The sequence below is a fragment of the Hypanus sabinus genome, chromosome 23 (genome assembly GCF_030144855.1).
Source record: "Hypanus sabinus isolate sHypSab1 chromosome 23, sHypSab1.hap1, whole genome shotgun sequence".
NCBI lineage: Eukaryota > Metazoa > Chordata > Chondrichthyes > Myliobatiformes > Dasyatidae > Hypanus > Hypanus sabinus.
In genome coordinates, this window is record NC_082728.1 from 27,805,667 (window position 1) to 27,831,616 (window position 25,950).

The following is a 25,950-nucleotide window of genomic DNA, read 5'->3' on the forward strand; positions in this document are numbered from 1 at the left end:
ATAATTCACTCAAGGAATAAAATACAAATCGTTCTACGGCGTGAACTGCATTCTCAAACACATTTCATAATTCGGAACTCAGTGGTGATTAATGAATAGAAGATGAGGCTGAAATATTTCTTGATATGAATTAGACCTCAGCACACTGGAGGTCACCAATACAACATCCTGCTGCTTGTTCTGTCATTTAAAATAGAACTTGTTCCATAGTTATTGCAGTCACTTTTGCTGCCCAATAGTTCATTATTGTATTTCAATGTAAGTAAAAATTGGAAGATGAATAATAGATAAACTAGGATGGTGCAATGTATTACACATGGCTATTCTCATCCTTTCAAATTCAGCCCAGAGTTTATAACAAAAAAAATTGCTGTGATTTTTGCCTGTCAATGTCCTAAGTGGCATCTGTTTAATGGTCTCAATCCAACCCTTACTGGTTAAGGAGAAAGGGTATTATTTGATAATCTCACTCAGAGATCAGAGTTTGGCTGCAGGGAGGCTGAGGGAAATGTCTACAGAAGAGCTTTTTTCTGTACCTAACCATGTTGCTTTTGACCTAGAAGTGTTTTCCATAGACACTTGGAGCTCAGCTCATTTAAAAGATACTTCTGGTGTGAGAAATGATATTGAGAGGAAAATCATCTAATTTCTGTTGATGGCTTCTAGACATATGATGTTGGGTTAGTGCTCCAGCAGTGATCTTGTTTCTTCTGTGTTTAAGAACGCTCAATGGATTCCTTACAATGAGAATGGCTATTGATCTAACAGCAATGCCACTGATGTGAAACCTTACTGCAAAATCTATTTTATATCTATTTGTATCAATGTTTTCCTTCACTACTATATAATCATAGTCATATAGCACAGATATTGGCCCTTCTGCCCATTATGTCCAGGCACACCTTTTTGTCTGTCTCTATTGATCTCATTAGGACAGAATCCTTATACATCTTAAAATGCCTTATGTAAGACATTCTGAACACTGACCTTGAAGAAAAAATTAGTTTGCAATCATAGTTATGTGAACTCTACTAACTGTTATTTCTAGAAATGTCATAGACTTTTAAAACATATTACAATTTTGAATGAAATGGTGGCTGGACAAAATTATTGTCCATTCTGGTGAGAGTGAATCAATTTCATGTTCAGCTTTAATTATCATTCATCCATACATGAAATACAGCTGAATATTCGTCTGGGGCCAATGCAGCTCATCATTTTGCTGACTGAATACTGAAGGGTAACACTGATGGGAGAGGCCAACCCAGAACTGAGCATGTCTCTTCTCCTAAACTGTAGCAACAGGCAAGCTCACGGCTTGAGGCCTACTCCACACTTCAACAAAGGCCTTGCAGCTGTCCTGTCGTCTGTCTCCCCAATAAACAAGGGAGACATTTTGCAGCCTTTTACATGATTACTGTCCAGTGGGGTCTTCTCATTACTAGAGAAATGTCCAAGCCAAACACTCTTTGTTACAGTACTTGATGCCTTTGTGGAGCAACTCCGAATCTTTTGATGCCTTTCTGTAGCAGGCAGTAACATTGTCTGCAGTGTCCAGCTCCACTGCGTATGAGCCACTCGCTGATGGGGTAGCCCTGCAGTACTTAGAGTCCAGCATTATTTTGCAGTCGTAAAAAAGACATGTAAAACAAAACACCCCAAAAAGGACGCTGCATCCAAATGTGCTACTATGTGACCGGAATCATTAGCTTTTAAAATCAAAAACACTGGAGTAAAAGGTACCACCAGTGCAAGACAGTTTCTTCTAGAGGGCAACTCGCAAGATTTGAAATTCCAAATTTGATAGCATTATCAACAGAGAACGTATCCTCTGGAGAAACAGTGGCATTGCAATTAGATCGATAGCCACTCTCATGGTAAGGAATCCACTGAGTGTTCCTCTGGTAGCAGAGATTATTTATTATTTTTTAATTTTATGATACTGTAGGCCAAACATCTTTGAAAGTCCACCATTATGTAAATTAAATCCCGTATTTCCCAGTGGATCTCACATGAGAAAGGTCTTGGGAGGGAGCCCCCACACAGTTTTTCTTGCCAAAATCTCACTAAACACTTAGTTAAAGCATATTGATGACATTATATGGTGTCTTCAACCATTCCAAATGCCTTCTTCACCATCTCCTACACTGCCGCTTTCAGGAACTTGTAGCCCAAGATCCCTCCATTCATCAACACTCCCTAGTGTCCTATCATTTACTGTTTGACGTCCCAAGATACATCACCATGCAGATCGGAATCAGAATCACTTTATTACCAGTATGTGAAACATACCAGAATTGATTGTGGTTCAGTGCCAGGAGTAAAACTTAGGAAAATAGCACAGCGGACAACACAATAACAACCACCAATTTACAAGACCACAGTGCAAACAGCCACGAGCGTTAAGTGTCAATAATCAATAAGTAAATGTGAATTTAAGTAATTCTAATCAGAGGAAAGAGAGCAGGAAAGACCATTTGATGGATGTGGTGCAGGGGCAGCTATATTGCACCTGTTGAGAAACTGCATTGCTACAGGAAAGAAGCTTTGGAGTTGACTTGTGGTCCTAGTGGTGATGGATCTGTAGCATCTCCCTGATGGCAATTTGGTGAATAGGTGGGTTAAGTCAGCAGTAATATTTCCAACTCTTTCCTTCGCTCTGGTGATGAACAGGGCTTTTGACATCAGCATTAAATTCCATTTGCAATTGCTCTGTCCAAATTTCTGGCTGATCTGTATCCTGCTGTAGACCTAAACAACTTTCCTCACTATCTACAACATTGGCAATTTTTGTATTTTCTGCAGATCTTCTTATCATACTTTGCATATTCACATCCCAGATTTTAATAAACATGACAAACATAAAGGATCCCAGCACCAATCCTTGTGTTACACAACTGGTGACAGTCTTCCAATCATAGAAGTAAACCTCCACCACCACTCAATGCCACCTATTAGAAAGCAGTTTTTGATTCAACTTGTCCATATGCCAAGAGATCCCACGGGCTCCAATCTCTTGATCTAGTCCACCATGTAGGACCTTATCAAAGACATTAGTAAAGTTCATGCAGACAACATTTACTGTAATCTCCTCATCAAAACTCTTAGTTACATTCTCAAAAGATTCAATCATGTTTGTGAGATTGTATTTATCATGAACAAAGCCATGCTAATCCATTCCTGTCATTCAATGTGAAGATAAATTCTGACCCTTAATTTCCCTCTCAATATACAAAGTGCACTGGCAGCACCCAAGGTTAGGATAGATATACTGTGCCTGGAAGTAGTGTAAAGACGGTTTGTACTAACTTCAGCACATTAATGCTGCTCTTGCACTTAGAGCAAATTTAAATATATATATATATATTTTTTTTTTAAATTATTCCTCACATCTACAAAGTAGTTAATGGTAAAATTCTGTCCTCACTTCATCTAACATCATTTGAAGAAATTGTAGGTTAATTGGTGAAGATACGAGGAATAAACAGGTTCAAGTGCAATAGTACCTGTGGAATAATCTGCCAGTTAGTCTGGGTTAGGAAGGGGTAGGATGGCTACCATCACACCAGTGCAAAACCAGGTGCAAAGGGCATTTATCAACAGCAAGGATGTCTTTCTCCTTCTTGGAGAATTAAGCTTTTGTTCTGCTTGCTGTTTTTGGATCAGTCCAAAGGCACTACCTGATTCTAGCTATCTCCAATGCATGCAAGATGAAACAAGTAATGTTTGCAAGGGAACAAACTTTCTGCAAGGCAGACAGTATATAGCAACGCCCCAAATGCTGTTGATAAACAAAGGGATTCTGGGATACAAGTCCTTGAAAGTGGCAGCAAGAAAAACAAAGTAATGAAGAAGTGGGACATGTTATCAATGTGCTTTGAAAATGAAGCAAAAGTACAAATTCAGAATTTGGTCCTAATTGAGTCCAGTGAGATTTTTTTGGGGAAAAAAATAAAGCTCAATGAGAGCTTCTCCCAACACCTTTCCCATGTGAGGTCCACTGGAAAGTGGTTTGACTGATGCTTCATGAAATTTACAAATGTTTACAGAAGAGTGGAGGGTGCTGAACCATCAGTGGGTGTCAGGGCTGGAGGGTGTGAGGTAGTATGGATGGCGGTTGTGTAGTAACGGGACAGCAGGTCATCACTTCCAGTTCCTCTCCAAGCCATATCCTTTTCCAATTTTGAAATATGTCTGTGCTAGGTACAGTCCCAGACAGACCAGAGAAGGGTGAAGAGAAGTCATAAAGTGGCTGTAGTAGATGCAAAGGCATAAATGACTTGTGAGCCAGCAACTGGGCGGCCTATCAAGGAACTACTGGAATAGAGATAGATGGGTAAAGGGGGTGAAATTTTACAGCTTTGGCTTCTCTGGCTGTGGTTGGAGGTAGTGTCCTAATAAGGGAGGAAGGTGAACAGGAAGCAACCACAGTGGTGCCCACTTCTCTGATCTATCTGGCAACCAGTTCATAGAGCTAGGGAAGACAGTATCTAGGTCAGACAAATGTTCAGCGGCAGCCTCCATTGCCAGTCATGTACACAGAGGGTTTATTAGGGGACCAGCAATGTGTTATGTTAGTGGACACAGTTTCCTCAGTATTAATAACTAAAGATGAGATGGAGTACACAAAATTATGAGGGGTATGGATGGAGCAACTGTTGCCCTAGCTTTGGTGGCCGAGGCAAGGCGAGGAGAGACCCAAGTTTGGTTGGCTTAAATGCCGGGCCAGATTGAAATGGTCGGGGTGTTGGAGTCAGATGTGAGAGATGGGCTGGTTCAGCTTGCTGCTCCATCCAGTCTGCTCAAATCTGTGTGGGACTGAGGGTATGCCCTGCAACTTGTGAACATCTCGATAGGTTGCAGTGATGCCTGGCATAGTGAACTTCAATTCTGAATGCTATTTCCTTGCTTTATTTTTGCACAATATGCTTTTTTTTTATCTCTCTGCGCATTGGGTGTTTGACGATCTTCTTTTGTTTTTAATAGGTTCTTTTGGGTTTCTTTGTTTTGTGACTGCCTGTTAGGAGGTGAATCTTAAGGTTGTATAAAGTATACATACTTCGATAATAAATGTACCTCGAACTTTTTGAACTTTGAATCTAAAACTGGACAGCATAGATTTAGTGTAAATGGTAGGAGGTTCAGAGGGGATCTGAAGGAAAAGTCTTCTCTACCATGAAGCAGGCACTCAAACAAGTATCTCAATGAACACTTCTGGCAGCTAGATATAGAGAGCCATGGACCAAGTGCTGTTCAGTGTGATAGTTACATGTAGATGTAGATACAGATTAGAACAGACAAGTAGTTGATTCTCAACACGAACTTGGTGGGCTGAAAGACCTGCTTCTGAGGGGAATAACGTCTTTGATAATTGAGAAATGCAAATGTTTAATGAAGAATAAATAAAAATAAACTTCAGCTTTCTAGCCGAGAATACTGTGTTATCTGATTCCTGGTGTCATAATAAAATCATTCGGCGCTGTTATCCTTCACCTTGATACCTTTCCTAAATGGAGCATTCACTGTGGGGTAAACATCACTACAGAAAATAGAAGAAATATGATCAGTTTTCCCTTGAGCCTGGGATAACCTGAAGGAAGTCACCATTAAGAGGAAGGTAGCAGTTTGCATGCACTAATAAATGGCCTAGCACTTGTTTAAACAAAGTTCAATATCCTGGGTTTTGGAGGAAGCACTGCAACCTAATCATGAAAAAGGGAACTTCTTTTCAATTTTTTGTAGAGCCAAGAAAGTTGGAGTGTTCCCTCACTTCTCCCGGCTCTCTTGATTTATAGCAGCCTGCTGCCCACAGATATCTCAACACTACTTTCCCTGGGACTCTCACATTCTCTGCACAACTATGAACAAGTCGTGGCACTTTTGTTATCCCAGTATTCAAATGATTTGTATATGTTGACCAATACTTCTCTTCTCAATCTTTACGAAGCTAGCCATCTCTGGGTTATGAATACCTGACTTTTGGACATCCATTATATATGAACAAGCTCCCAAAATATTATTAAATTCCTAAGTATGATCTTTAATACATGTGTTCATTCCTAAAAATGACTGAACTCGTTTCATCTCACTCTCTACTTGTAGTAATTGTTTTTTCTTATCAGCACTCTTGATGCCATTCATTACAACACCGTAGAAGTCTGGTTATCATATCAAATGTTTTTTTGAGTATTTTCTGACAAGGACAAAATTGACTAAAGTAGTTCTGTCAAAATTGAATCCATTCATTACTCAGGAACAGCCCTTAATCCATGTTAGTTTTGTGATTTTACAAGAATGTCTTCCTATGTTTAAGGGTTTATGTAAATATGATATATTATGGATGCTGTAAAAATCAGAAAATTATGAAAACACTCAGCAGATCAGGCAGCAGCCATGGAGAGAGAAAAATGGGGCTAATATTTCAACTTAATGACATTTCTTCAGAATCTATCAGTCACTTGAAAAGATTTATTTCAGAAATTAACCACCTTAAATGTAAAAGAATTTTAGGTAGTTAATTTCTGAAATAAATGTTTTCATTTTATTCTTCTAATATCTGCTAACTCTACTTATCAGAGTTTGACTTTGTGAAGATGGCTATGGGAGACCATTTGGCACTGACCATTGTTTATCCTATGCAAATATTGAATGGTTACTTTTAATCAAGTGCACATCATGAGAAATAGTGAACTTAAGATTGTACATTGAATATATACATTTAATATTTAAAATTGTGACCAAATTACAGGATTAGATCAGTATATTTTGAAATTGTTAAGAGCTACTATTTTGAGTAATCTTGATGCGGATTTCGTTCTGTGTGGCAGTAGATTTTACACTGAATGTGTCACATTGAGTTCAGCTCACATCAGCTGGACCAACTGATCCAATCCTTAAATTCATTTTAATGCCTCTGTTTCTGGCAACCTTGAAACAGCTACAGCAGTCAAAACTATTTCTGTGAGTCAATCACACAGATTAAAAGCAATTTAAACAAAGAGCGAAACATTTCACACATGAAGAGTTCCATACACGCATCTTGCGGGCACTAGCACATTTGTACAGGCAGAACTTCGTTTCCAGCCTTACTTGACTCCCAGAATTTGCATAACTCCTTAAATCAGCCAACAAGATGAGTGCTTTAAATTTTTAGCTCTCCTTTTTGAATTTCCATTCCAAATTCTTTCTACAAGGAGTTATGTTTAGAGTGCCTACTCTAAATAATGGTCCTGGGTTTCCACAGCTATCTTGGCTTCATGCTTCTTTGCCTCTGCCTCGTCTCTTTGTGGGAAAGTTTGCTTCCAGATGCTGTTCAAATACAGGTATGTCATCCCCAATGTTAAATAAAGGACTCATGATTAAAATGCATCTTTCATAAGCTTACAATATTCCTATGTCCTTTTTAGTCAATGATCCACAATTTTTAAGTATAATTGATGTCATAATGAAGAGTAATGCAGCAGCAAATTTTGAAACAGCAAGATGCAGCAAAAAGCAAGGACCAAATAATCTGCCTTTTCTGTACTTTTGAGATTTGATAGCAGGAAATCTCCCATTGAAATAGTGCTTTGCAACCTTTATATTTCTACTTGACAAGGAAGGTGATACATCTGTTTAGTGTCATTTAAAAGATGGGACTCTTCAGAAATGCCGTGGATTGTCAATTCCCTTTTGTCTGCCTTTGCTCTTGGCATTGGCCTCATGATTCTGTTGCTGAGATTATTGTCATTAGTGAGTGGCTTCAAAGTCTTTGACCTATCAACCTCACCTACTCAGGTCACACCTGATTGTGACCTCCAGAATTTGAAGCCCAGGGCAAGGGCACATCTTAGCATACGGTTCAATCATCGTTGCGGATAAATTGCTGGAACCCGTTTGCCTCAGCACAGCAGAACTTTGCCTTAGAGTGTCTCAAACCCTTCAGGTTCCTTGGATTCCAAATCCAAACATAGCAATATTCTTTTATTTTTCCTCCTGGAAATAGGCCCCATATATCTTATGCTGGCATGCCTCTTTTTCATCAGTATGTTGAGGAAGCACTCTATCCTGGCATCTGCTGAAGGGTAAGTGTGAAAAAAACATGTCTGGTTAGGAACTCCCTATTCTTCGCTGTAGCTTGCTGGTTAATGGTGGTAAGAAGTTCAATCTTTTATAGGCAGTGTAGAAAGACTTGAAATTTGGCACATAAAATTTGAAATTGAGCACCACAGATTTTCTTTTGGAATGACAAAAAATTTACTATGGTATCAGGCCTCAGTGATTTGACCATCTCTGGAGACGTAAAAGCAACAAAAAAGGTACCTATGTATTACACTAATACATCAACCTTCAATTTCTCTAACAATGTTTAAAATTAAACTAGTGCACCTATCCTAATCATCGCAATATAATTGGGCCATCTCTGACCAGGGCCAAAATCAAAGTGATCTGAACTGCCTTGGCCCCTGTATCTGGAGATGGCAGAATGCTGTTTCGGTGTAGTCTAACAAGAGGAGTTAACTGCTTGGGATCCAATACACATTTTGATGATGGACAATCGCATCTTTCACATCAATCACATATTTCCCTCTGGCACAGAACTGACAAGTTCATGCGTTAGCAGAAACATGTACCGACCAGGATACTAATGACTGTACATGTGTTGGGTTTTCCGGCCTCCAATAATACTTTGAGCACCACTGATTCTGCACGGGAGTATTCAGCTTATGGTGCATTGTGTATATGTTTGCAACATATGGAAAAACTAATGCTTGCAGTTAATGTGTTCTGTGCAATTAAGGTAATATTAGTCAGTGTAGCTGAAATCACTGGATTGATGCTGATCAATCCTATTTATCTCAGTATTGCACAGGAGGCATACTTCAACCTTACACTCTGTCCTATTGTTGGGGACTTATTGTTCCAGACATTCTCATTCTCAATTTTGTTTTATCTATTTTCAGGGTAGAATTGTTTGGAAGGGAACACACTCAATCACAATTACCTCATTGCAACCAATAATAAATGAATGAGCTATTACAGCTGTGCTGATTATTCAATTAAAATGCTAATCAAAAGAAGATTAAACAGCGGATTAATCATCTTCTCTTTGAATCAGTCACACATTTGATCTGATATTGTTCTTTGGAAGATGGCTGACATTAGTGTAACAGAAATAAAGAGCAACCTTTCCAATGTACTTTCAGCATTGGGTTAATTGACTAATTGATAACATACTGCACACTAATTATTGGTCCAAATGTTTAGTTAATCTTCCACTATTGCAGATGAACCAGTGCACAGCTGGACAATAATGGGATTGTGGGATAATGGGCATATGGGCACCAGTACAGAATATATAAAACTGTTAGGTTTAAGGGAGAAAGGGGTAAAAAAGAAGTAATTACATTGACTCAACTTAGAATTGGGCATACTATGCTTAATCATTCCTTATATCTTGTTGGGAAACATCACTCTGGGTTGTGTAGGTTCTGTCATCGTTATGAAACAGTTGGACACATACTATTAGAGTGTGAAGCACATAAGGTTGAAATAAATCAAATGCAGGCTTCATTACCATCTTTGGGTGTTGATCGTTTTCATTTAAAAACTTCAGTTATGGGAGTGACTTTAATTTAAGTCACAGTATTGTCTTTCACTACTTACAATCTGCAGGGCTTTTTGGGGTAATTTAGCTTTCATTTGTAAAAGAAGTAGTAAGGGTTTTATTCCCCAATTCTCTATGCCACACTCCAGTCCAGCTGGTGGTGGCACTGCGACTTAAATTGGACTGCCAACCGCCATTAAATGTCAGAAGAAGCTGGACAATAGTAATGAGCACAGATTGCTCAGATCTGGGGAGGGGGAGCAGCACTAGAGGTTGAACTTAGCAATCCTGAGTCATGAAGAGGAAAGTCCTCACCTTCACTATACAACCATTTGTACATACTGTCATCGGGCTAGACGGTTATGAGTTAGTAGATAAGTAGCCCAGTGTCACGTACTGTCAAGACTCATAAAGTAATTGGACAAGGTAGTAGAAGACGAATTGTGTGCTTCGTTATCCAACAAGGAGTCAATGGCTGATGGACAGCAGACCAGCAGAAATACTGGCAAAAGAATTATGAAAGGAAGGGGTATTTGACCAAAAGTACCCACTTCTGACTCTGCTGGAAGGATCAAAATGCAGCACCATCCTCTTAGGTCAGGGTTAGTCAACGTTCAGTATTCAGTGAAAGTTAGTCTGAGGTTGCCGAAAGCACCTCTGGAACAAGCCTTAGCAAGTCATCAGACAGCAGAGTAACCAGTTAAAATTCCCTCAGGTAGATAATTCTAGCAACACAGTAAGTGTGATCAAAAGGATTTTCTGAGAGATACTGACAAGCAGAACATTTTAAGAATGCATCTCCAAAGTTGCTGCAAATTCAGCAACTGCAGAATGTCTTACTCTTTAAAGGCGCATTGGTCTGGTTAATTTAAGTACAAGAACTTCTAATGTAACTTCTCAATATATCTTTAGAGAGGATCCCTAATATTTCTGTGGTAATCTACATCCCTCAAAAATGTCTTCAAGTGATACACAAAATAACACATAAAACTGGAGACCCAGGTGGAAGCCCATTCATGGCTAACTGCAAACAATAAAAGCATATTTATATAGCCTATTAAACATAGAAAAACCTCCTAAGAAACATTACTGAAGCTTTATCAAAACAAAATCTGCTCCAAGCTACAAGGAGTATTAGGACAGAAAACTACTCAGGCACAAAAAGACAAACAGCATTGAATCATCATCTTTAAGGAGGACAGAGAAGTAAAAAAAAGGTTTGGAAATGAATTCTAAATTCGGCCCTGAGGGTGCAGAATGTGCTGTCACCAGCAGTGGACTGATTAATGGCACCGAAGAGGGTAAAACCGGGGGAACTGGAGATACCTTGGAGAGATGAAGGACTGAAGGATGAAGCTATGGGGAGAATCGAAAACAAATCCAAGGATTAGAATAACGTAGTTGCTTTATTAATGTGCATCAGTTAACTTTAGGGAACTATGAAAGTAGAGTTAGCAACAAGGGGATGTAAATTATATATAAATTAATTTGATATTTCCACTGAATAATTCCATACTAGAGATGAGTGCCCAAGATTTTCAATGACAAGTTTGACAGGCAGATTTGTTCTCCCTGAGGTTTTACACAGGCAACAGTGGTCAAGTCTTAAGCAGCTAGATAACGGCACTGAGGATATAAACTGAACCCCACCATTGCAACTGGAGATATAAATTCTAATAATTATATAATTAAAAAGTAGACAGGTTACAATGAAATTATCCGAACACAATAAAATCTCATCTGTTCTGGATTATATATGACTCCAAACACACCTAAATGGTTAACTACTGAATTCCTAGGGGAACTAGGAAAGGTCAATAAATGACCTTGCCAGCAACCACCAATTTTGCCTGAACAAATAAATAAAAAGAATAAATATGTCTGGAGGAATGGCTTCAAATAGACTTTACCCACTGCACTGAAGTCTTCAGAAAGGAAATGCCCTCTGTTGATATTTTGTTTAATTTTAACATGATTTTACAAGAAATTCTTAAGAAGATGAAGTAATTAAAATAGAGATGATTTTACTCTTTATCCTATATTGCCCACCAAGTGGATCATGCATTTTGTAAGCTGGGCAAGAATTCAATAATATTTAAACATCGTTGCGGTGATCTGCTTTCAGATAACCCGACTTTCAAAGTACCTCCTGCATGCGAGGATCGGTGGGTGCTTCATTTTGAATTCATGGAACTATCTGAAAGTCGACAAGCAGATCATTGGATGCTGGTTACAGCAGGTTTAAAAGCTATACTCAGGAGTTTTTAAATCAATTTCTAACTGTGAGAAGGCTTCAGTAAGCAAAACAAGGAGATATTTATGTAAAATACTCGGCGGAAAATTGGACTATGCGGGGCAGCAGAAAAGGGATATAGTCCGTTTAAACAGGTTACTGGTCCATTTGTCATTGTGCTGAGGCAGATTTGACTGTAATAAAACTAAGCCTGGGGATGAATGAAGGGAGACTTAGTTGTCATTGGCTCTGGATTTACTGTAACTGATAGCACTGAATTCCAGTATAGAGAGCCTGCTGATAAACAGTGATTAATTACTGTCTATCCAGTTTATTTCTTTTGAAAGTATATTAAATCCTTCTATAATTATTTGTGAATATATCCAAAGAATGTGGCCAGGCAAAGACGGCTATTTACTGCCTCTCCAGGGAATGCAGAACATATGCCAGCATTTAGACTTGGCAAACTGCAGCAGTACGGTTAGGGAAGAGTAAAGATTTGTGGTAAATTAATCAAGTGAGCTCGACAGACTGCCTTGCTTTGAAGCGAAGGCGGCATCCATTAAAGATGATTTGGTACAGAATCAGGAAAAGGAAATAAAAATGAAAAATGAGCTCTTTCTGTCACCTGCTTTCATTTCAATCATTCTGTTTCTTCTTTTCATACTGCTTTCCTGCAAGTTTCTTTATTGCTTTCACTTATTTTCTGACTTGTAAAATTATTTACCTGCATAAAACTCTGGGCCGTAGACAGCTCCGACGACTGGATTTAATTTCCAGCCTGAAAGAAGAGACAGGTCTGATGTGAAACAGCTTTGCAGTGGCAAACTTCATTCATCATAGCTAACCCCAGTGCTTAGCGCTTGCATTCATTCACAACGCAATAACCACTTCTACACACCCAGGGCTGCTAATTACAATGGTGATGTAGCTTTGTATTTGTTTTTTTTTTGGAATACATAATCTATGCAATCATCTATGTAGCTCAAAAAAGTTAAACAGCTCTGAAGACAAATAGAGGAGGACATTTAGGAAAATAATGGATGTTAACAAGATAAAATAGAAGTGAGTATAAACACATGAAGATCATTTAGAAAAGGGATTCCCAACCTGGGGTCCACGGACCCCTTGCTTAATGGTATTGGTCCATGGCATAAAAAGGTTGGGAACTCCTAATTTAGAAGAAAGCAATAAATCTTTAACACATATGTATGGACACAGCCATTTATAGCTGTTACATAACACAAACTTAGTCCCGGCTTCGGTACATGACCCTTTGTTCTGAATGTTCGCTCTGCTCCCGTTTCATTTACCGTATATACATTTAACTTGAACCAATACCTATCACAGGGGATGTGGCCTCTGTTCACTCATTGCTGCAAAGCCATCAAACCCTTTACTTAAATGGGATGTGTTATAAATTTTAAAAAGAGCAGAGAATAACTCCTTACCTCTCCATGGAGACAATAGGGAGTGTTTAAAAATGATTGCAACGGTATTTATTTAAAAGAGAATCAATCTGCTTTTCAATTAGCCATGAAAGAAAATTGACCCAAATATTTCATTATTATTGAAAGAGCAGTGCAAGCTATGACATTAATATCCAATTGGGGTTATTTTTAATGCATTTAAAATAATGCTGATCTGAAACTGCATATAGATAAGCGCAGAAAATGAAAACTCTCAACGCTGGCACATTTCAATGGACTAACTAATTTTGATTAATAAGATTAAAATTAAAAAACACTTTAAGGAAAATTGCAGAATTATAATGTAAACTGCACTTGTAAGGAAAACTACTTGCAACACAAACACGCCAGTGAAATAAAGTGCAACTATCCACCGCTAACATGAAAGCCAATGTCAAATATTCTGCCTGCTTTTTGCTGCACTGGCTAATTGAAATAGTGTTACATTTCTGTGTGATTTATCTTAACAATTACTGAGGAATTTCAGCTGCAAAATTGATATAAAATTATATGATGTATCATGTACTATATCATTTACATGCTTAAATTTAAGCTGTAAGAAGAAATTTAGTTTTATTAGTAAGAAACAGCAAAGTGATTATAATTTAATGGATTCTTCAAACCAGTGAAATTCTGAATTAGTATAATTCCCTTAGTACATTAAAGACACCCAATAGATAACTAAACTCTTATTTAGGTATTTGGATGCAACTCCTAAATACATAATTAAAATATATTTTATGAATCAGCTGTTGATGTTTTTAAATGCAACAATCTAAGGAACAAATACAAATTCTTGGTTTTAGCTAGCAATTTGTGATAAACTCTTGAATAAGGTTAAATGCTCTTGCAAAAATCAGCACCTCAGCACCAATTTTCTGATATTCTAAACTATTTGATATCTGATTCAAATGGAGAGACCAAAATTTAGAGATGAAGGCATTATGTTTCAAGTTGACTATGTTCTATTGCATTATATCAATCAAGGCATGGTGAGGATTACATCTCGAAGTCAATTCTACCACTTGCTTTGAACGAAACAAACAAAAAGATAACTGTTTGTCTACCAGGATATAATTGAAGGCATTCAAAATTCAGACACTAGCCACTAGGATTCTATTCACAGAACTCAATTTAGAAATATTTAATGAACCTAATTAGGGTGAAACAACAAACTTGAGGTTGTTCTAATTTCAATTAATTAGTAAGAAAAAATATTTTATTATATTTCATGGCATGAAACAACAATGACAAATGGAACAAAATATCATTGATGTTCAAAAGACTCTCTTGTCACTAGTAGTTGGAGGATTGCCAATTATCATAGTTTTCCGTTGACAATGGGAGTGGAAGGAAAGCTTTGCCATTTAGTGTGAAGGACTCAATAATCACAAGCTCTAAAGATCCTGGATGTTCAGGAATTTCTGTTCCACTGGTGTCATTCAGAAGTTATTGGTTTCAGATTTGTATAGCCCACACAGGGCAATGTTACATTAGTCATGGGGGCTATCAATATGCAGGTAGATTGGGAAAATCAGGTTGGTGCTGGATCCTCAGAAAGGGCATTTGTAGAATGCCTTTGACATGGCTTTCTAGAGCAGCTCAATGGTTGAGCCCACTAGGGGAAAAGGCAATCCTGGACTGGGTGTTGTGTTATGAACCAGATTTGATTAGGGAGATTAAGATAAAGTAACCCTTAGGAGAGAGTGATCATACTATAATAGAATTCACCCTGCAGTTCAGAAGGAGAAGATACAGTCTGATATCTGTGCTGTAATGTTCTATGGTTCTATATCAGTATCACAGTGGAGTAAAGGAAATTACAGAGGTATGTGAGAGGAGCTGGCCAAAGTGAATTGGAAAGGAACACTATCAAGGATGATAGTAGAATAGCATGGCAGGAGTTTCTGGAGGCTTTTGGAAGGTGTGGGATAAATACATCCCAAAGATGATTAAGTATTCTAAAGGGTGGGTGAGGCAACCATGTTTGGAAGTCAAAGACAGCATAAAACGACCAGTTGAGGGCATATGATATAGCAAAAATTAGTGGGAAGTTAGAGGATTGGGAAGATTTTAAAAACCAAGAGAAAGCAATTAAAAAAAAACACTGAAAGAGAAAAGATTAAATCTGAAGGTAAGCTAGCAATAAAAGAGGATACCAAAGATTTTGTTCAGATATACTGTATAAAAAGAAAAAGAGAGGCGAGAATGTATATTAGGACCACTGGAAAATGACACTGGAATGGGGGAACAAATAAATAAAAACTTAATAAGTATTTTACACCAGTCTTCACTATGGAAGACACTAGCTGAATGTTAGAAATTCAGAAGTGTTCATTGGCAGAAGTTAGTGTAGTTGTTATTATTAAGGGGAAGGTGCCTGAAGGAGGCCAGAAGGTCAGAAGGTTAATAAGACATCTGGACTACATGGACCACACCCCAGACTTCTGAAAGAGGTGGCTGAAGAGATTATGGAGGCATTAGTAATGATCTTTCAAGGACCACTAGAGTCTGGAATGGTTCCAGAGAGATGGAAAGTTGTGAATGTCATTGCAAGAAAGGAGGGAGGCAGGAAGCCTGATTTTGGTGGTTGAGAAGATAAGACCATAAGACCTAGGAGTAGAATTAGGCCATCTGGCCCATCAAATCTGCTCCGCCACTTGATCATGGCTGATTCTTTTTTCCTAACTCCTCCTCAACCTCAGTTCCTGGACTTCTCCCCGTAACCTTTGATGTCATGTCCAATCAAGAACCTATCAATCTTTGCCTTAAATACACCCAATGACCTGGCCTCCACAGCTGCACCTGGCAACAAGTTCACCACCCTTTGGCTGAAGAAATTTCTCCGCATCTCTGTTTCAAAAGGGCGCCCCTCTATCCTGAGGCTATGCCCACTTGTCCTAGACTGTCCAAGATGTTGGAGTCCATTACTAAGGAAGAAGTTTCGGGGTACTTGGAGGGGAGTGATAAAGTAGCCCAAAGTCAGAATAGTTTCCTTAAGGGGAAATCTTGTCTGACAAACTTGTTGGAATTCTTTGAGGATAGACAAAAGGAAGTCAATGGATGCTGTTTACTTAGAGTTTTAGAAGGCCTTTGACAAGGTGATGCACATAAGACTAGCTAAAAAGAGCCCATGATATTACAGGAAAGATCATAGTATGAATAGAAGACTAGCTGAGTGGCAGGAGGCAAAGAATGGGAATAAATAGGGCCTGCTCTGATTAATTGCCATTGATTAGTGGTGTTCCACAGGGGTTGGCATTGGAATTGCCTCTTTTCACATTATATGTCAACAATTTGGATGATGGAATTGATGGGACTGTACACAATAGCATTTGGAAGAAGAGAGTGGATCGCATTTAAACATACCAATTATTGAACGGCCTACATAGCATGGAAGTGGAGAAGATGTTTCTCACAGAGAGTGAGTTTAGGATTAGAGGACACAGCTTCAAAACAGAGGGACATCCATTTAGAACAGAGACAGGGAGGAACTTCTTTAGTCAGAGTGTGATGAATTTGTGGAATTCATTGTCTTGGACAGCTGAGGAGGCCAAGTCAATGGGTATATCTAGAGCGGAGTTTGGCAGGTTCTTGATTTGTCATGGCATCAAACGTAATGGGAAGAAAGCAGGAGAACAGGGTTGAGGGGGATAATAAATTAGCCATGATGGAATGGTGGTTCAGGTTCAATGGGCGAGTGGCCTAATTCTTATTCCATGTCTTATGGTTTAGGCTCAGTTGGCGAGTGGTCTAGTTCTTCTCCTATGTCTTACGATCATATACTGATCTCTATCTGTTACCTCAGCCACTGCCCTGCACTATAAATAGTTTAAAATACTTTTTATAATGTTGGTTACAATGTAAGTCAATGTTGATATTTGTGTATATGCACATTTTAGTCTATATCCATACTTTAATTTCTAAATTTATTTTTATATTATTCTTTATTCTTTATAATTGTTGAATATCATTTTTTTTGCATTCCTTGCCAACACACCACAGCAAATTCCTAATAAATGTAATCTATATGGTGCATAATGTTGAACCTTTTTTTTCTTCATACTCTACACCTATTTGAAGCCGTGTTCCAAGCAATTGGAATTGGACTTACTTAAGTACTTTAGACTTCTTTTAACTTAAAGTTCTCATGAAAACTTTTATTATTATTAAACAGCAAAGCACACATTTTAAAAATTTTTAAATTTCAAATTTTAAAATTTATTTGCATTATTAGTAAAAAGAAAAACACTGAGAAATTGAACTACTTAAAAACCACCTTTATCATAAAATTACACCCTGAGAATATGGTGTACACTCTTCATGCATTCCCTTAATGTATTCCTTTCTCTTTGCTGTTTTATTGGCAGCATCAACCATAGGCTGACACCTCCTCTAAAGGTGTAGAGAGGGGTATCATAGATGCGCAAGTTAAAACACATCCCAAAGCAGAACTGGTTACATAATTGAAGTTAAACAGCTTTTTTCTTCTCTAATCTCTTTAGTCTGCAAAATATACATTCTCAAGAAAATGATTGGGAAGAAGCAGCATAAAAAAAAGCTCAAGAAGGAACAATTTATTGATTTTAAACGCATGAGTTATTTGCTCGAGGGCTTCGTAATTGTAAAGACGGGGAAGTCTCTCAAAGTCAAAAGCTTAACCTGATCCTACTTTATGGATTCCACTTGCTTGCTTCAGCAGTGACTCAGAACCAGAGCCCTAAATACACCATGGACTTGTGACAGAAGCTGCTCTCTCCAGCTGTAGTTACACTGCTAGAGATCTGGCCAATTCTGCAAAAGCAGTGGAGGTAGGGGCTTATTGATGATGTGTAGGGACATTGCTGTTACTGGCAGAAACCCCTCTTCATGCAAACACAAAGGGTGTCAATGTATCAAAGTGACATAGACTGTCTATTTAGCAGAATGTATTGCTTAGTTTAGTCATTTATTAGTCAATATTGAGAATGATCTTGGTTGTAGATACTTAGACTTGTAGGAACAGTCTCTACAACTAATTTGTTAATTTTCAACACATGACCATACAAGGACTAATCTTTAAATAGATAAACCCAAGCTCCTAATTCATACGAGGAGAGGTTATTTCAGGTATCACTATCAAAAGTTTAAGAATTAATTGTCAACTTCTTTGGAGTTGCTGATAATCCTTTGGTATATGGCAGTATAAATAGTCTGGCACAGACTAGATAAGCCATAGGGCCTGTTTCTCTGCTGTATTCTAATACCCAAAGCGTTTGTGAATTTGTGTGTTTTTTTTAAATTTTGCAGCTAATACAACTTAATTACAGTAGCATAGTGCTTTACAGTGCCAGTGACCGAGGATCAATTCCTGCAGCTGGCTGTAGGGAGTTTGTACGTTCTCTTCATGACCTCATGGTTTCCTCCAGGTGTGCCAGTTTTCTGCCAAATTCTAAAGATGTGTGTGTTTAGTGGTTAGTTGGTCTAATGGGTGCAAATGGGCGTGCACACTTATCAGGCTGGAAGGGCCTGTTACTGTGCTGCATCTCTAAATAATAAATAAATATAAATATGTATAAAAATAAAATTTTATTTAATAACATTTCTAACATTGATTCTTCTATAAAATCTGATTTTCTTTGTAGGTTTTGTTGTGAAGACTTGAAGACAGCAAGCACTGACGTTAGAACAATCTTATCAGCAGTATATCTAATATGGATATTAACTCTGCAACGGACAGTCCCAAACACAGATGAGAAAAGAGGAGGTTTGGGCATGGTCCTAGGAGCCCCATCCCTAAAAACCTAGAACTATAGAGCTGCAAAGACCTCATCTCTGGGACAGGAAGGATACACCAAGAGGTTGGACCACACCCTGGAACAACTTGATGCACTGGCCCATGACAGAGGATTCTGGCAAGCTGCTGCTGGCAGCCTATGCCCCAGCTGGGGTGTTAGGCTTAAGAAGAAGACGGAGACACAGTTTAACTGTTATTGCTAAATACTTCTCACAGGTTTGAAAATACCATAATCAAAATAATAACCCATTAACTTGTTGCTGCAGAAATCAATCTGTCAATGTAAGACCTGTAATTTTCCTTGTACACTTATGCTTGGATATTCAAGGTTAATTTGATATAAAACAGGCAGCTCTTACCTCTGACCATCAACTATTTTTACATTTATTTAGCAAACAGATAATTGAACTATTGCACAGGCCAGAGCTTTCAGCTATGATTCTACTGTGCTTTCCCATTTTTTAAATAAATCTGTGAAACAAAACCAATTCATTTAATTTTTTGCACCTATATAAACATTATTTGCCAATGTATGTTCCATGTCTAATTCAAAGTAGAATATTTAGCCTTGATTATATCCTTCACTGAGGTGACTCTATTTTTAATACTATCCCCTAAATCACAATCTGGTTGTATTTATCATTACAATCAATGTTTTGTTTTTATTTTCTGTAAAAATAATTCAATCATTGGGTCAGAAGCTGCTGGTTACCTTACCATTTGTATATTGATTGGGGGTCTTTTTGTTCGTCATTACTCTTGCTGTTGCATTGTTTACCTGTGATTAAACAGTGAAACAAATCACATTCAGGAAATAATAGGACTTTCTTGATGTAAATCATACCGTGCTGGATAACCTGCAGTTGATCGCGCACAAAGAAATTTAAGAACTTTGGAATTATCTCTATTCAGTCATGTGAAATAATAATCTCATATTAATTATTTCACAGAGGACTGTAACAACTTGTGTGAGTCCCATGATCTTGCTGTAGGCACTGTGCATTCTGCAGAACACTGCCAGGTTGTAGCTGCTCATTTAAAGCTAAAGCACTATATATTAATCATGATATATAATCGCATAATATAACAACATCCTTGAAAGAATGTTATTAGCTATAATCCACAGATGGCTTTTGTTGAATTGAGTTTTATCTCTCCGTTTAAGCTGTTGTTTGAACCCATAGATTAGTTACAAGCTTCCTGGTGTCCATGATTGCCTTGACTCTAAATATTAAATGAACCATCTCAGTAATTGCACTAATACCTATGTTAAAATAGCAGGTAAATAGGCTCATGTTATTTATTCATATGCAATATTGCACAGTCCATTTTCACCTCATTTCAATATTGCAAGACCTAGATGACCTATTCCTTCGATTTGCAACTGCATTACATACCAAGGTAATGTGTTCCAAGAAGGGGCTTGTTGTATAAGTATAAATCATGCTCAATTTGTCCTGTGTTGCTTTTCAACTCCATCTTCAGTAAATATTGTCTGTTTTAACTGAGTAATACAGTATGTCCAAGTTTTCAGTTCACTCATTGTACTAGTTCATAATCCCAAGATCCCAAGTTCCATGATAACCTATTGGATGATAGTTTTGTGGAAACATCTTCCCGTGCTGTGAATTGATGCCCACATTGGGGGGGGGGGGGGGGGGAGGGGAGAAAGTAATTCTGCCTTGATTTCATGGTTCACTCATTGTCCCCAATACCAAGACACAACAGGCAAAGACAATGAACCTGAGAAACTTACAAAATTAATCATTACGACAATGTGAGAAAAACAAAAGGAGATTGAGAGAAGCTTTTAACAGGTCAATTTACATGCCTAGCTAATGTTACAGGAATATCTCTATTTATTTAAACAGTCAGCCAAAGTGTTAATACCTGGAGAGTTCACATCTGTATTTTATGGAATCACTGGAATATTCTGATATTTGAATAGATTTGGCAACAAATGTTTTAAAATTACAATGTAGGTGTACATAACCTTTGATTTATTGCAATAAATCAATCTTGAAAAATGACTACAGTTTTTGATCTGTTAAACTGGCTGAAGAACACAGATGAGACGTTTTAATTTTAAATCTGATTTATAAAAAAAACAATTTCCTCAAATGGGTTTTGTTCAAGTCCATGACAATGATGGTGGTTTCTGTCTTAGTATCTAGTTCCCACAATCCATACGCATGATGCATTTGGATTCACATCTATGCAGTTTGCTAATGACCTCAGTTCTCACCTTTGAAAATGGAAATCCTGAATGATGCTCATTTAGATGCAGCAACTGAACGTGTCATGGACCATTACAAAATAGTAAAGCCTAATCTCTTTAAATGCAATCCTTCACAGCTTTCCACAACTTATATTTAATTATTTAGATCTGATAGCATTGTACAAAATGTATTAAGGGTTTAAGTCTTAATGATAATATTTCTGTAGTTCTTGTTTCAATTTTTTGGTTAGCATCATTCGTATTATGTTCCCTGATCTTTCGATTTTATGCATCATTGATGCCAATTTACTGCTTCAATCCTTTCAAAGAAAGATATCTTGTCTTAGCTAGGATGCAGCTATTGCCATCTGGGCCAATCTTCATTGTCCACTCACAGTTGTCCTTGAGAAAGCAGCGGTGAGCTCCGATTTGAGGTCTGCCAAAATGAATGTGCCCTCACAGGATTGATACGTAGGATGTTCCAGGAGGTCAACTCAACACAGCTGAACAGAAGACAGTACATGCTCTAGTCAAGCTGTGTGCAACTTGAAGACAATGTTAAGGTTCCCTTGTGCTTGTTCCCTTGTCCTTCTAAGCACAGTTTAGAAGATCTTGTTGCCGAATCTCCACTGAGTTGCTGCAGTACATCGTATTGTAAGCAAATGTTAAAGGCGGGTTACAAAGATGCCAAAAGAGATGGACGGTAAAGTGCTGAAAAAAAAAGCTGTATGGTCCCTTTGAGTGGTCAACCTGCATAAACTAGCAAATGTGGGGTATTCCACCAGCTCCTGACTCAAGCAGTGAAGGTAGTGGTAAGGCCTAATTATTTCAGAAGAAGAAGTTTCTCCTTTTATTGGGCTGGTCAATAGTCACATTGAAAATAGATCTGCCTATGGTACTTCCATTGATTGCCATAAGAAGGTGGTAAGCCTCTTTCTTCTTATCACTCATACAAGAAAAAATGCTCCTTTCTACTTATCACCCTAAGCACATAGATTGTTTCATTATCTAAACAATTAAAACTAAAATTCCATCAATTTAATCTGAAATTAATTATAAGGTACATAAGGATGAACCTAAATAGACTCTAATTTTTCATTCACCAAATCAGCGGGAAGGCAAGTGCCTCCTGATGTTTGTCTTGTCTCAGTCTCAGGCTCATTAAAAGTAGACTTCAAGAGAACAGTAGGGCTTGATGATTCGCACAAGGTCGGAGTACATATTAAAGAGATTTTCACTCAATGACTTTCAAGTACTGCCTTACAAGTTATGATTGTTAGTTACATAATGAGAAACTGGTAGGCATGGTGTACTTGTTTAAACATGTGGTAGATACTAAGCAGGAATCAGTCATTGTGACAAATCTGGCCCTGGAAGTCCCCATTTCAGGGAGCTAACTAATCTCATAGCAGTGCACTGATTGGGCTTCCTGGATGTGGTACTAAAGTAAATAAATCAGTTCTGCTGTAGTTCTGTGGGAATGCAAGTAGCATGGGAAAAGTGCACACTGCTCTCCCTCGGGGTGACAACAACACAAATTGTAGCCCATTTCTTTGATGTACTCGATTTCCTGTGAGCTGTCAGCCCAGTCAATAAGTTGATCTAAGAAAATATCAATAGTTTAAGATATTAAAGGGATCAAGGAAAATGTTGGCTAGTGCAGGAAAGTGGTGCTGAGATAAAAGATAACCAAATGAGGACAGGGTGCAGAGGGCTAACTGTCTTTCTCCTGCTTCTACTGATGTTCTGTATACTAATTTGACGGGGAGATGTAAACCAGTGATAGTGCTGAAGATAAGGTAGTTGGTTTACAAACAGGGGCAATGTGTAGTGAGACCCCTAGCAAGGAGACGCTGATGATAGGGCAAAGTTGCAGTCAACAGGATGAGTTGCAATGTAAGAGGTAGTCAAATTCGAAAAGGGAGAATACAGAACTGAAGGTGTTATATTTGAATATGTACAGTATACAGAATAAGGTATGTGAACTTGTAGCACAGTTTCAGACTGGCAGGGTTGATGTTGTCAGCATCACTGAGTCATGGCTGAAAGAAGATTATAGCTGGGAGCTTAATGTCCAAGGATATACATTGTTTCGAAAGGACAGGCAGGAAGGCAGAAAGGTGACATTATCTGTTGGTGAAAAATGAAATCAAATCATTAGAAAGCAGTGACATAGGGTCAGAAGGTGATGAATCATTGTAGATAGAGCTAAACAACTGCAAGGGTAAAAGGACCCCGATGGGAGTTATATACAGAGCCCCGAACAGTAATATGGATATGGTCTACAAATTATATCGGGAGATAGAAAATACATTCCAAAAGGGCAATGTTGCAAAGTCGTGGAAGATTTCAATATGCAGGTAAATTGGGAAAATAAGGTTGGTGCTGGATCTCAAGAGAGGGATCTAGAATGCCTTCAAGATGGCTTTTTAGAGCAGCTTGGTGGTTGAGATGACTAGGGATGTTGCCATGAACCCTAAGAGGTAAGTAATATGATTGAATTCACCCTGAAATTTGAGAAGGAGAAGCTAAAGTCAGCCATTTCAGTATTACAATAGAGTAATGGGAATTACAGAGGTATGAGAGAGGAACTGGCCAGAATTAATTGGAAAATAACACTGGTAAGGATGATGGCAGAGCAGCAATGGTTGGAATTTCTGGAAGCAATTCAGAAGGCACAGGCTATATCCATCCTAAAGAGGAAGAAGTATTCTAACAGCAAGATGACACAACTATGGCTAACAAGAGAAATCAAAGCCAACATAAAAATTAAAGAGAGGGTGTATAATACAACAACATTTAATGGGAAGTTAGAGGGTTGGGAAGCTTTTAAAAACCAACAGAAGGCAACTGAAAATCATTAAGCAGATAAAGATGGGATATGAAAGTACACTAGCCAATAATATTAAAGGGGATACCAAAAGTTTCTTCAGATATATAAAGTGTAAAAGGGAGGTCAGAGTGGATATTGGACCATTGGAAGATGACACTGGAGAGGTAGTAATGAGGACAAGGAAATGGCTGATGGACATTTTGCATGTCTTCACTGTGGAAGACACTGGCACTATGGTGGAAGTTCCAGGTGTCAGAGGTAATTAAGTGTGTGAACTTACCATTACTAGGGAGATGTTTCTTGGGAACCTGAAAGGTCTGAAGGCAGTAAGTCGCCTGGACCAGATGGTGTACATCCCAGGGATCTGAAATAGGTGGCTGAATTGATTGTGAAGGCATTTGTAATGCTCTTTCAAGAATCACTGAGTTCTAGAATCGTTCCAGAAGACTGGAAAATTGCAAATGTCACTCTGCTCTTCAAGAAGGAAGAGAGGCAGAAGAAAGGAAATAATAGTCCAGTTAGTCTGACCTCAGTGGTTAGGTAGATGTTGGAGTTGATCGTTAAGGATGTAGTTTCAGGACGCTTGGAGGCACATGATAAAATAGGCTATAATCAGCACGATTCCCTCAAAGGAGAATCTTGCCTAATAAATCTGTTGGATTTGTTTGAAGAAATAACAAGCAGGATAGTCAAAGGAGAATTAGTTGATGTTGTGTACTTGGATTTTCAGAAGGAAGGCCTTTGACTAGGTGCGACACATGAAGCTGCTTAACAAGCCATGAGACCATGGTATTACAGGAAAATTCTAGAATGGATAAAGCAGTGGCTAATTGGCAGAAATGCAAGAGTGAGAATAAATTGAGCCTTTTCTGACTGGCTGCTGGTGATTAGTGGTGTTCCACAGAGGTCTGTGTTGGGACTGATTCTTTTTATGTTATATGTCAATGATTTGGATGATGGAACTGATGGATTTGTTGCAAAGTTTGCAGGCAATATGAAGATAGATGGAGGGGTAGGTAGCTTTGAGGAAGTAGAGAGGCTACAGATGGACTTAGACAGATTAGGAGAATGGGCAAAGAAGTGGCAGATGGAATACAGTGTCGGGAAGTGTATGGTCATGCACTTTAGTAGAAGAAATGAAGGGTAGACTATTTTCTAAATGGAGAGAAAATACAAAAAACCGAGGCACAAAGTGACTTAAGAGTCCTTGTGCCTGATTCCCTAAAGGGTAATTTGCAGGTTGAGTCTAAGGTGAAGAAGGCAAGGGCAATGTTAGCATTCTTTTCAAGAGGACTAGAATATACTGTAAAAGCAGGATGTAATGTTGAAACTGTGTAAAACACTGGTGAGGCCTCACCTGGAGTACTGTGAGCAGTGTTGTGCCTCTTATCTTAGAAAGGACATTCTAAGACTGGAGAAGGTTCAAATGAGGCTCACAAAAATGATTCCTGGGTTGGACAGTCTGTCATATGGACAGCATCTGATAGCTTGGGGCCTCATATTCACTAGAATTCTGAAGAATGAGGAGTGACTTAATTGAACCCTATCAAATGTGAAAGGCCTTGATAGAGTGGATGTGGAGAGAATGTTTCCTATGGTGGGAGAGTCTAAGACCAGAGGGCTCAGCCTCAGAACAGAGAGGCGTCTGTTTAGAACAGAGATGAGGAGGTATTTCTTTTGCCAGAGAGTGGTGAATCTGTGGAATACATTGCCACAGGCAGCTGTGGAGGCCACGTCTTTATGTATATTTAAGGTAGAGGGTGATAGATTCTTGACTGGTCAGGATGTGAAGAGATACGAGGGCAGGCAGGAGTTTGGGGCTGAGAGGGGAAATG

General features: G+C 38.4%; 1 protein-coding gene across 15 annotated transcripts in view; it reads right to left on the bottom strand.

Moving 5' to 3' along the window:
* The window catches only part of rbfox3a (RNA binding fox-1 homolog 3a), a 653,715-nt gene that overhangs the window by 42,176 nt on the left and 585,589 nt on the right, over window positions 1-25,950 (bottom strand). For all 15 annotated transcript variants that reach the window (XM_059948617.1, XM_059948624.1, XM_059948625.1 and 12 more), the window contains 2 exons: window positions 19,782-19,842; window positions 12,547-12,600 (listed from right to left, as the gene is read on the bottom strand). In XM_059948617.1, coding sequence (XP_059804600.1) covers window positions 12,547-12,600; window positions 19,782-19,842 — 115 coding nt within the window. The remainder of the gene's footprint in view (window positions 1-12,546; window positions 12,601-19,781; window positions 19,843-25,950) is intronic.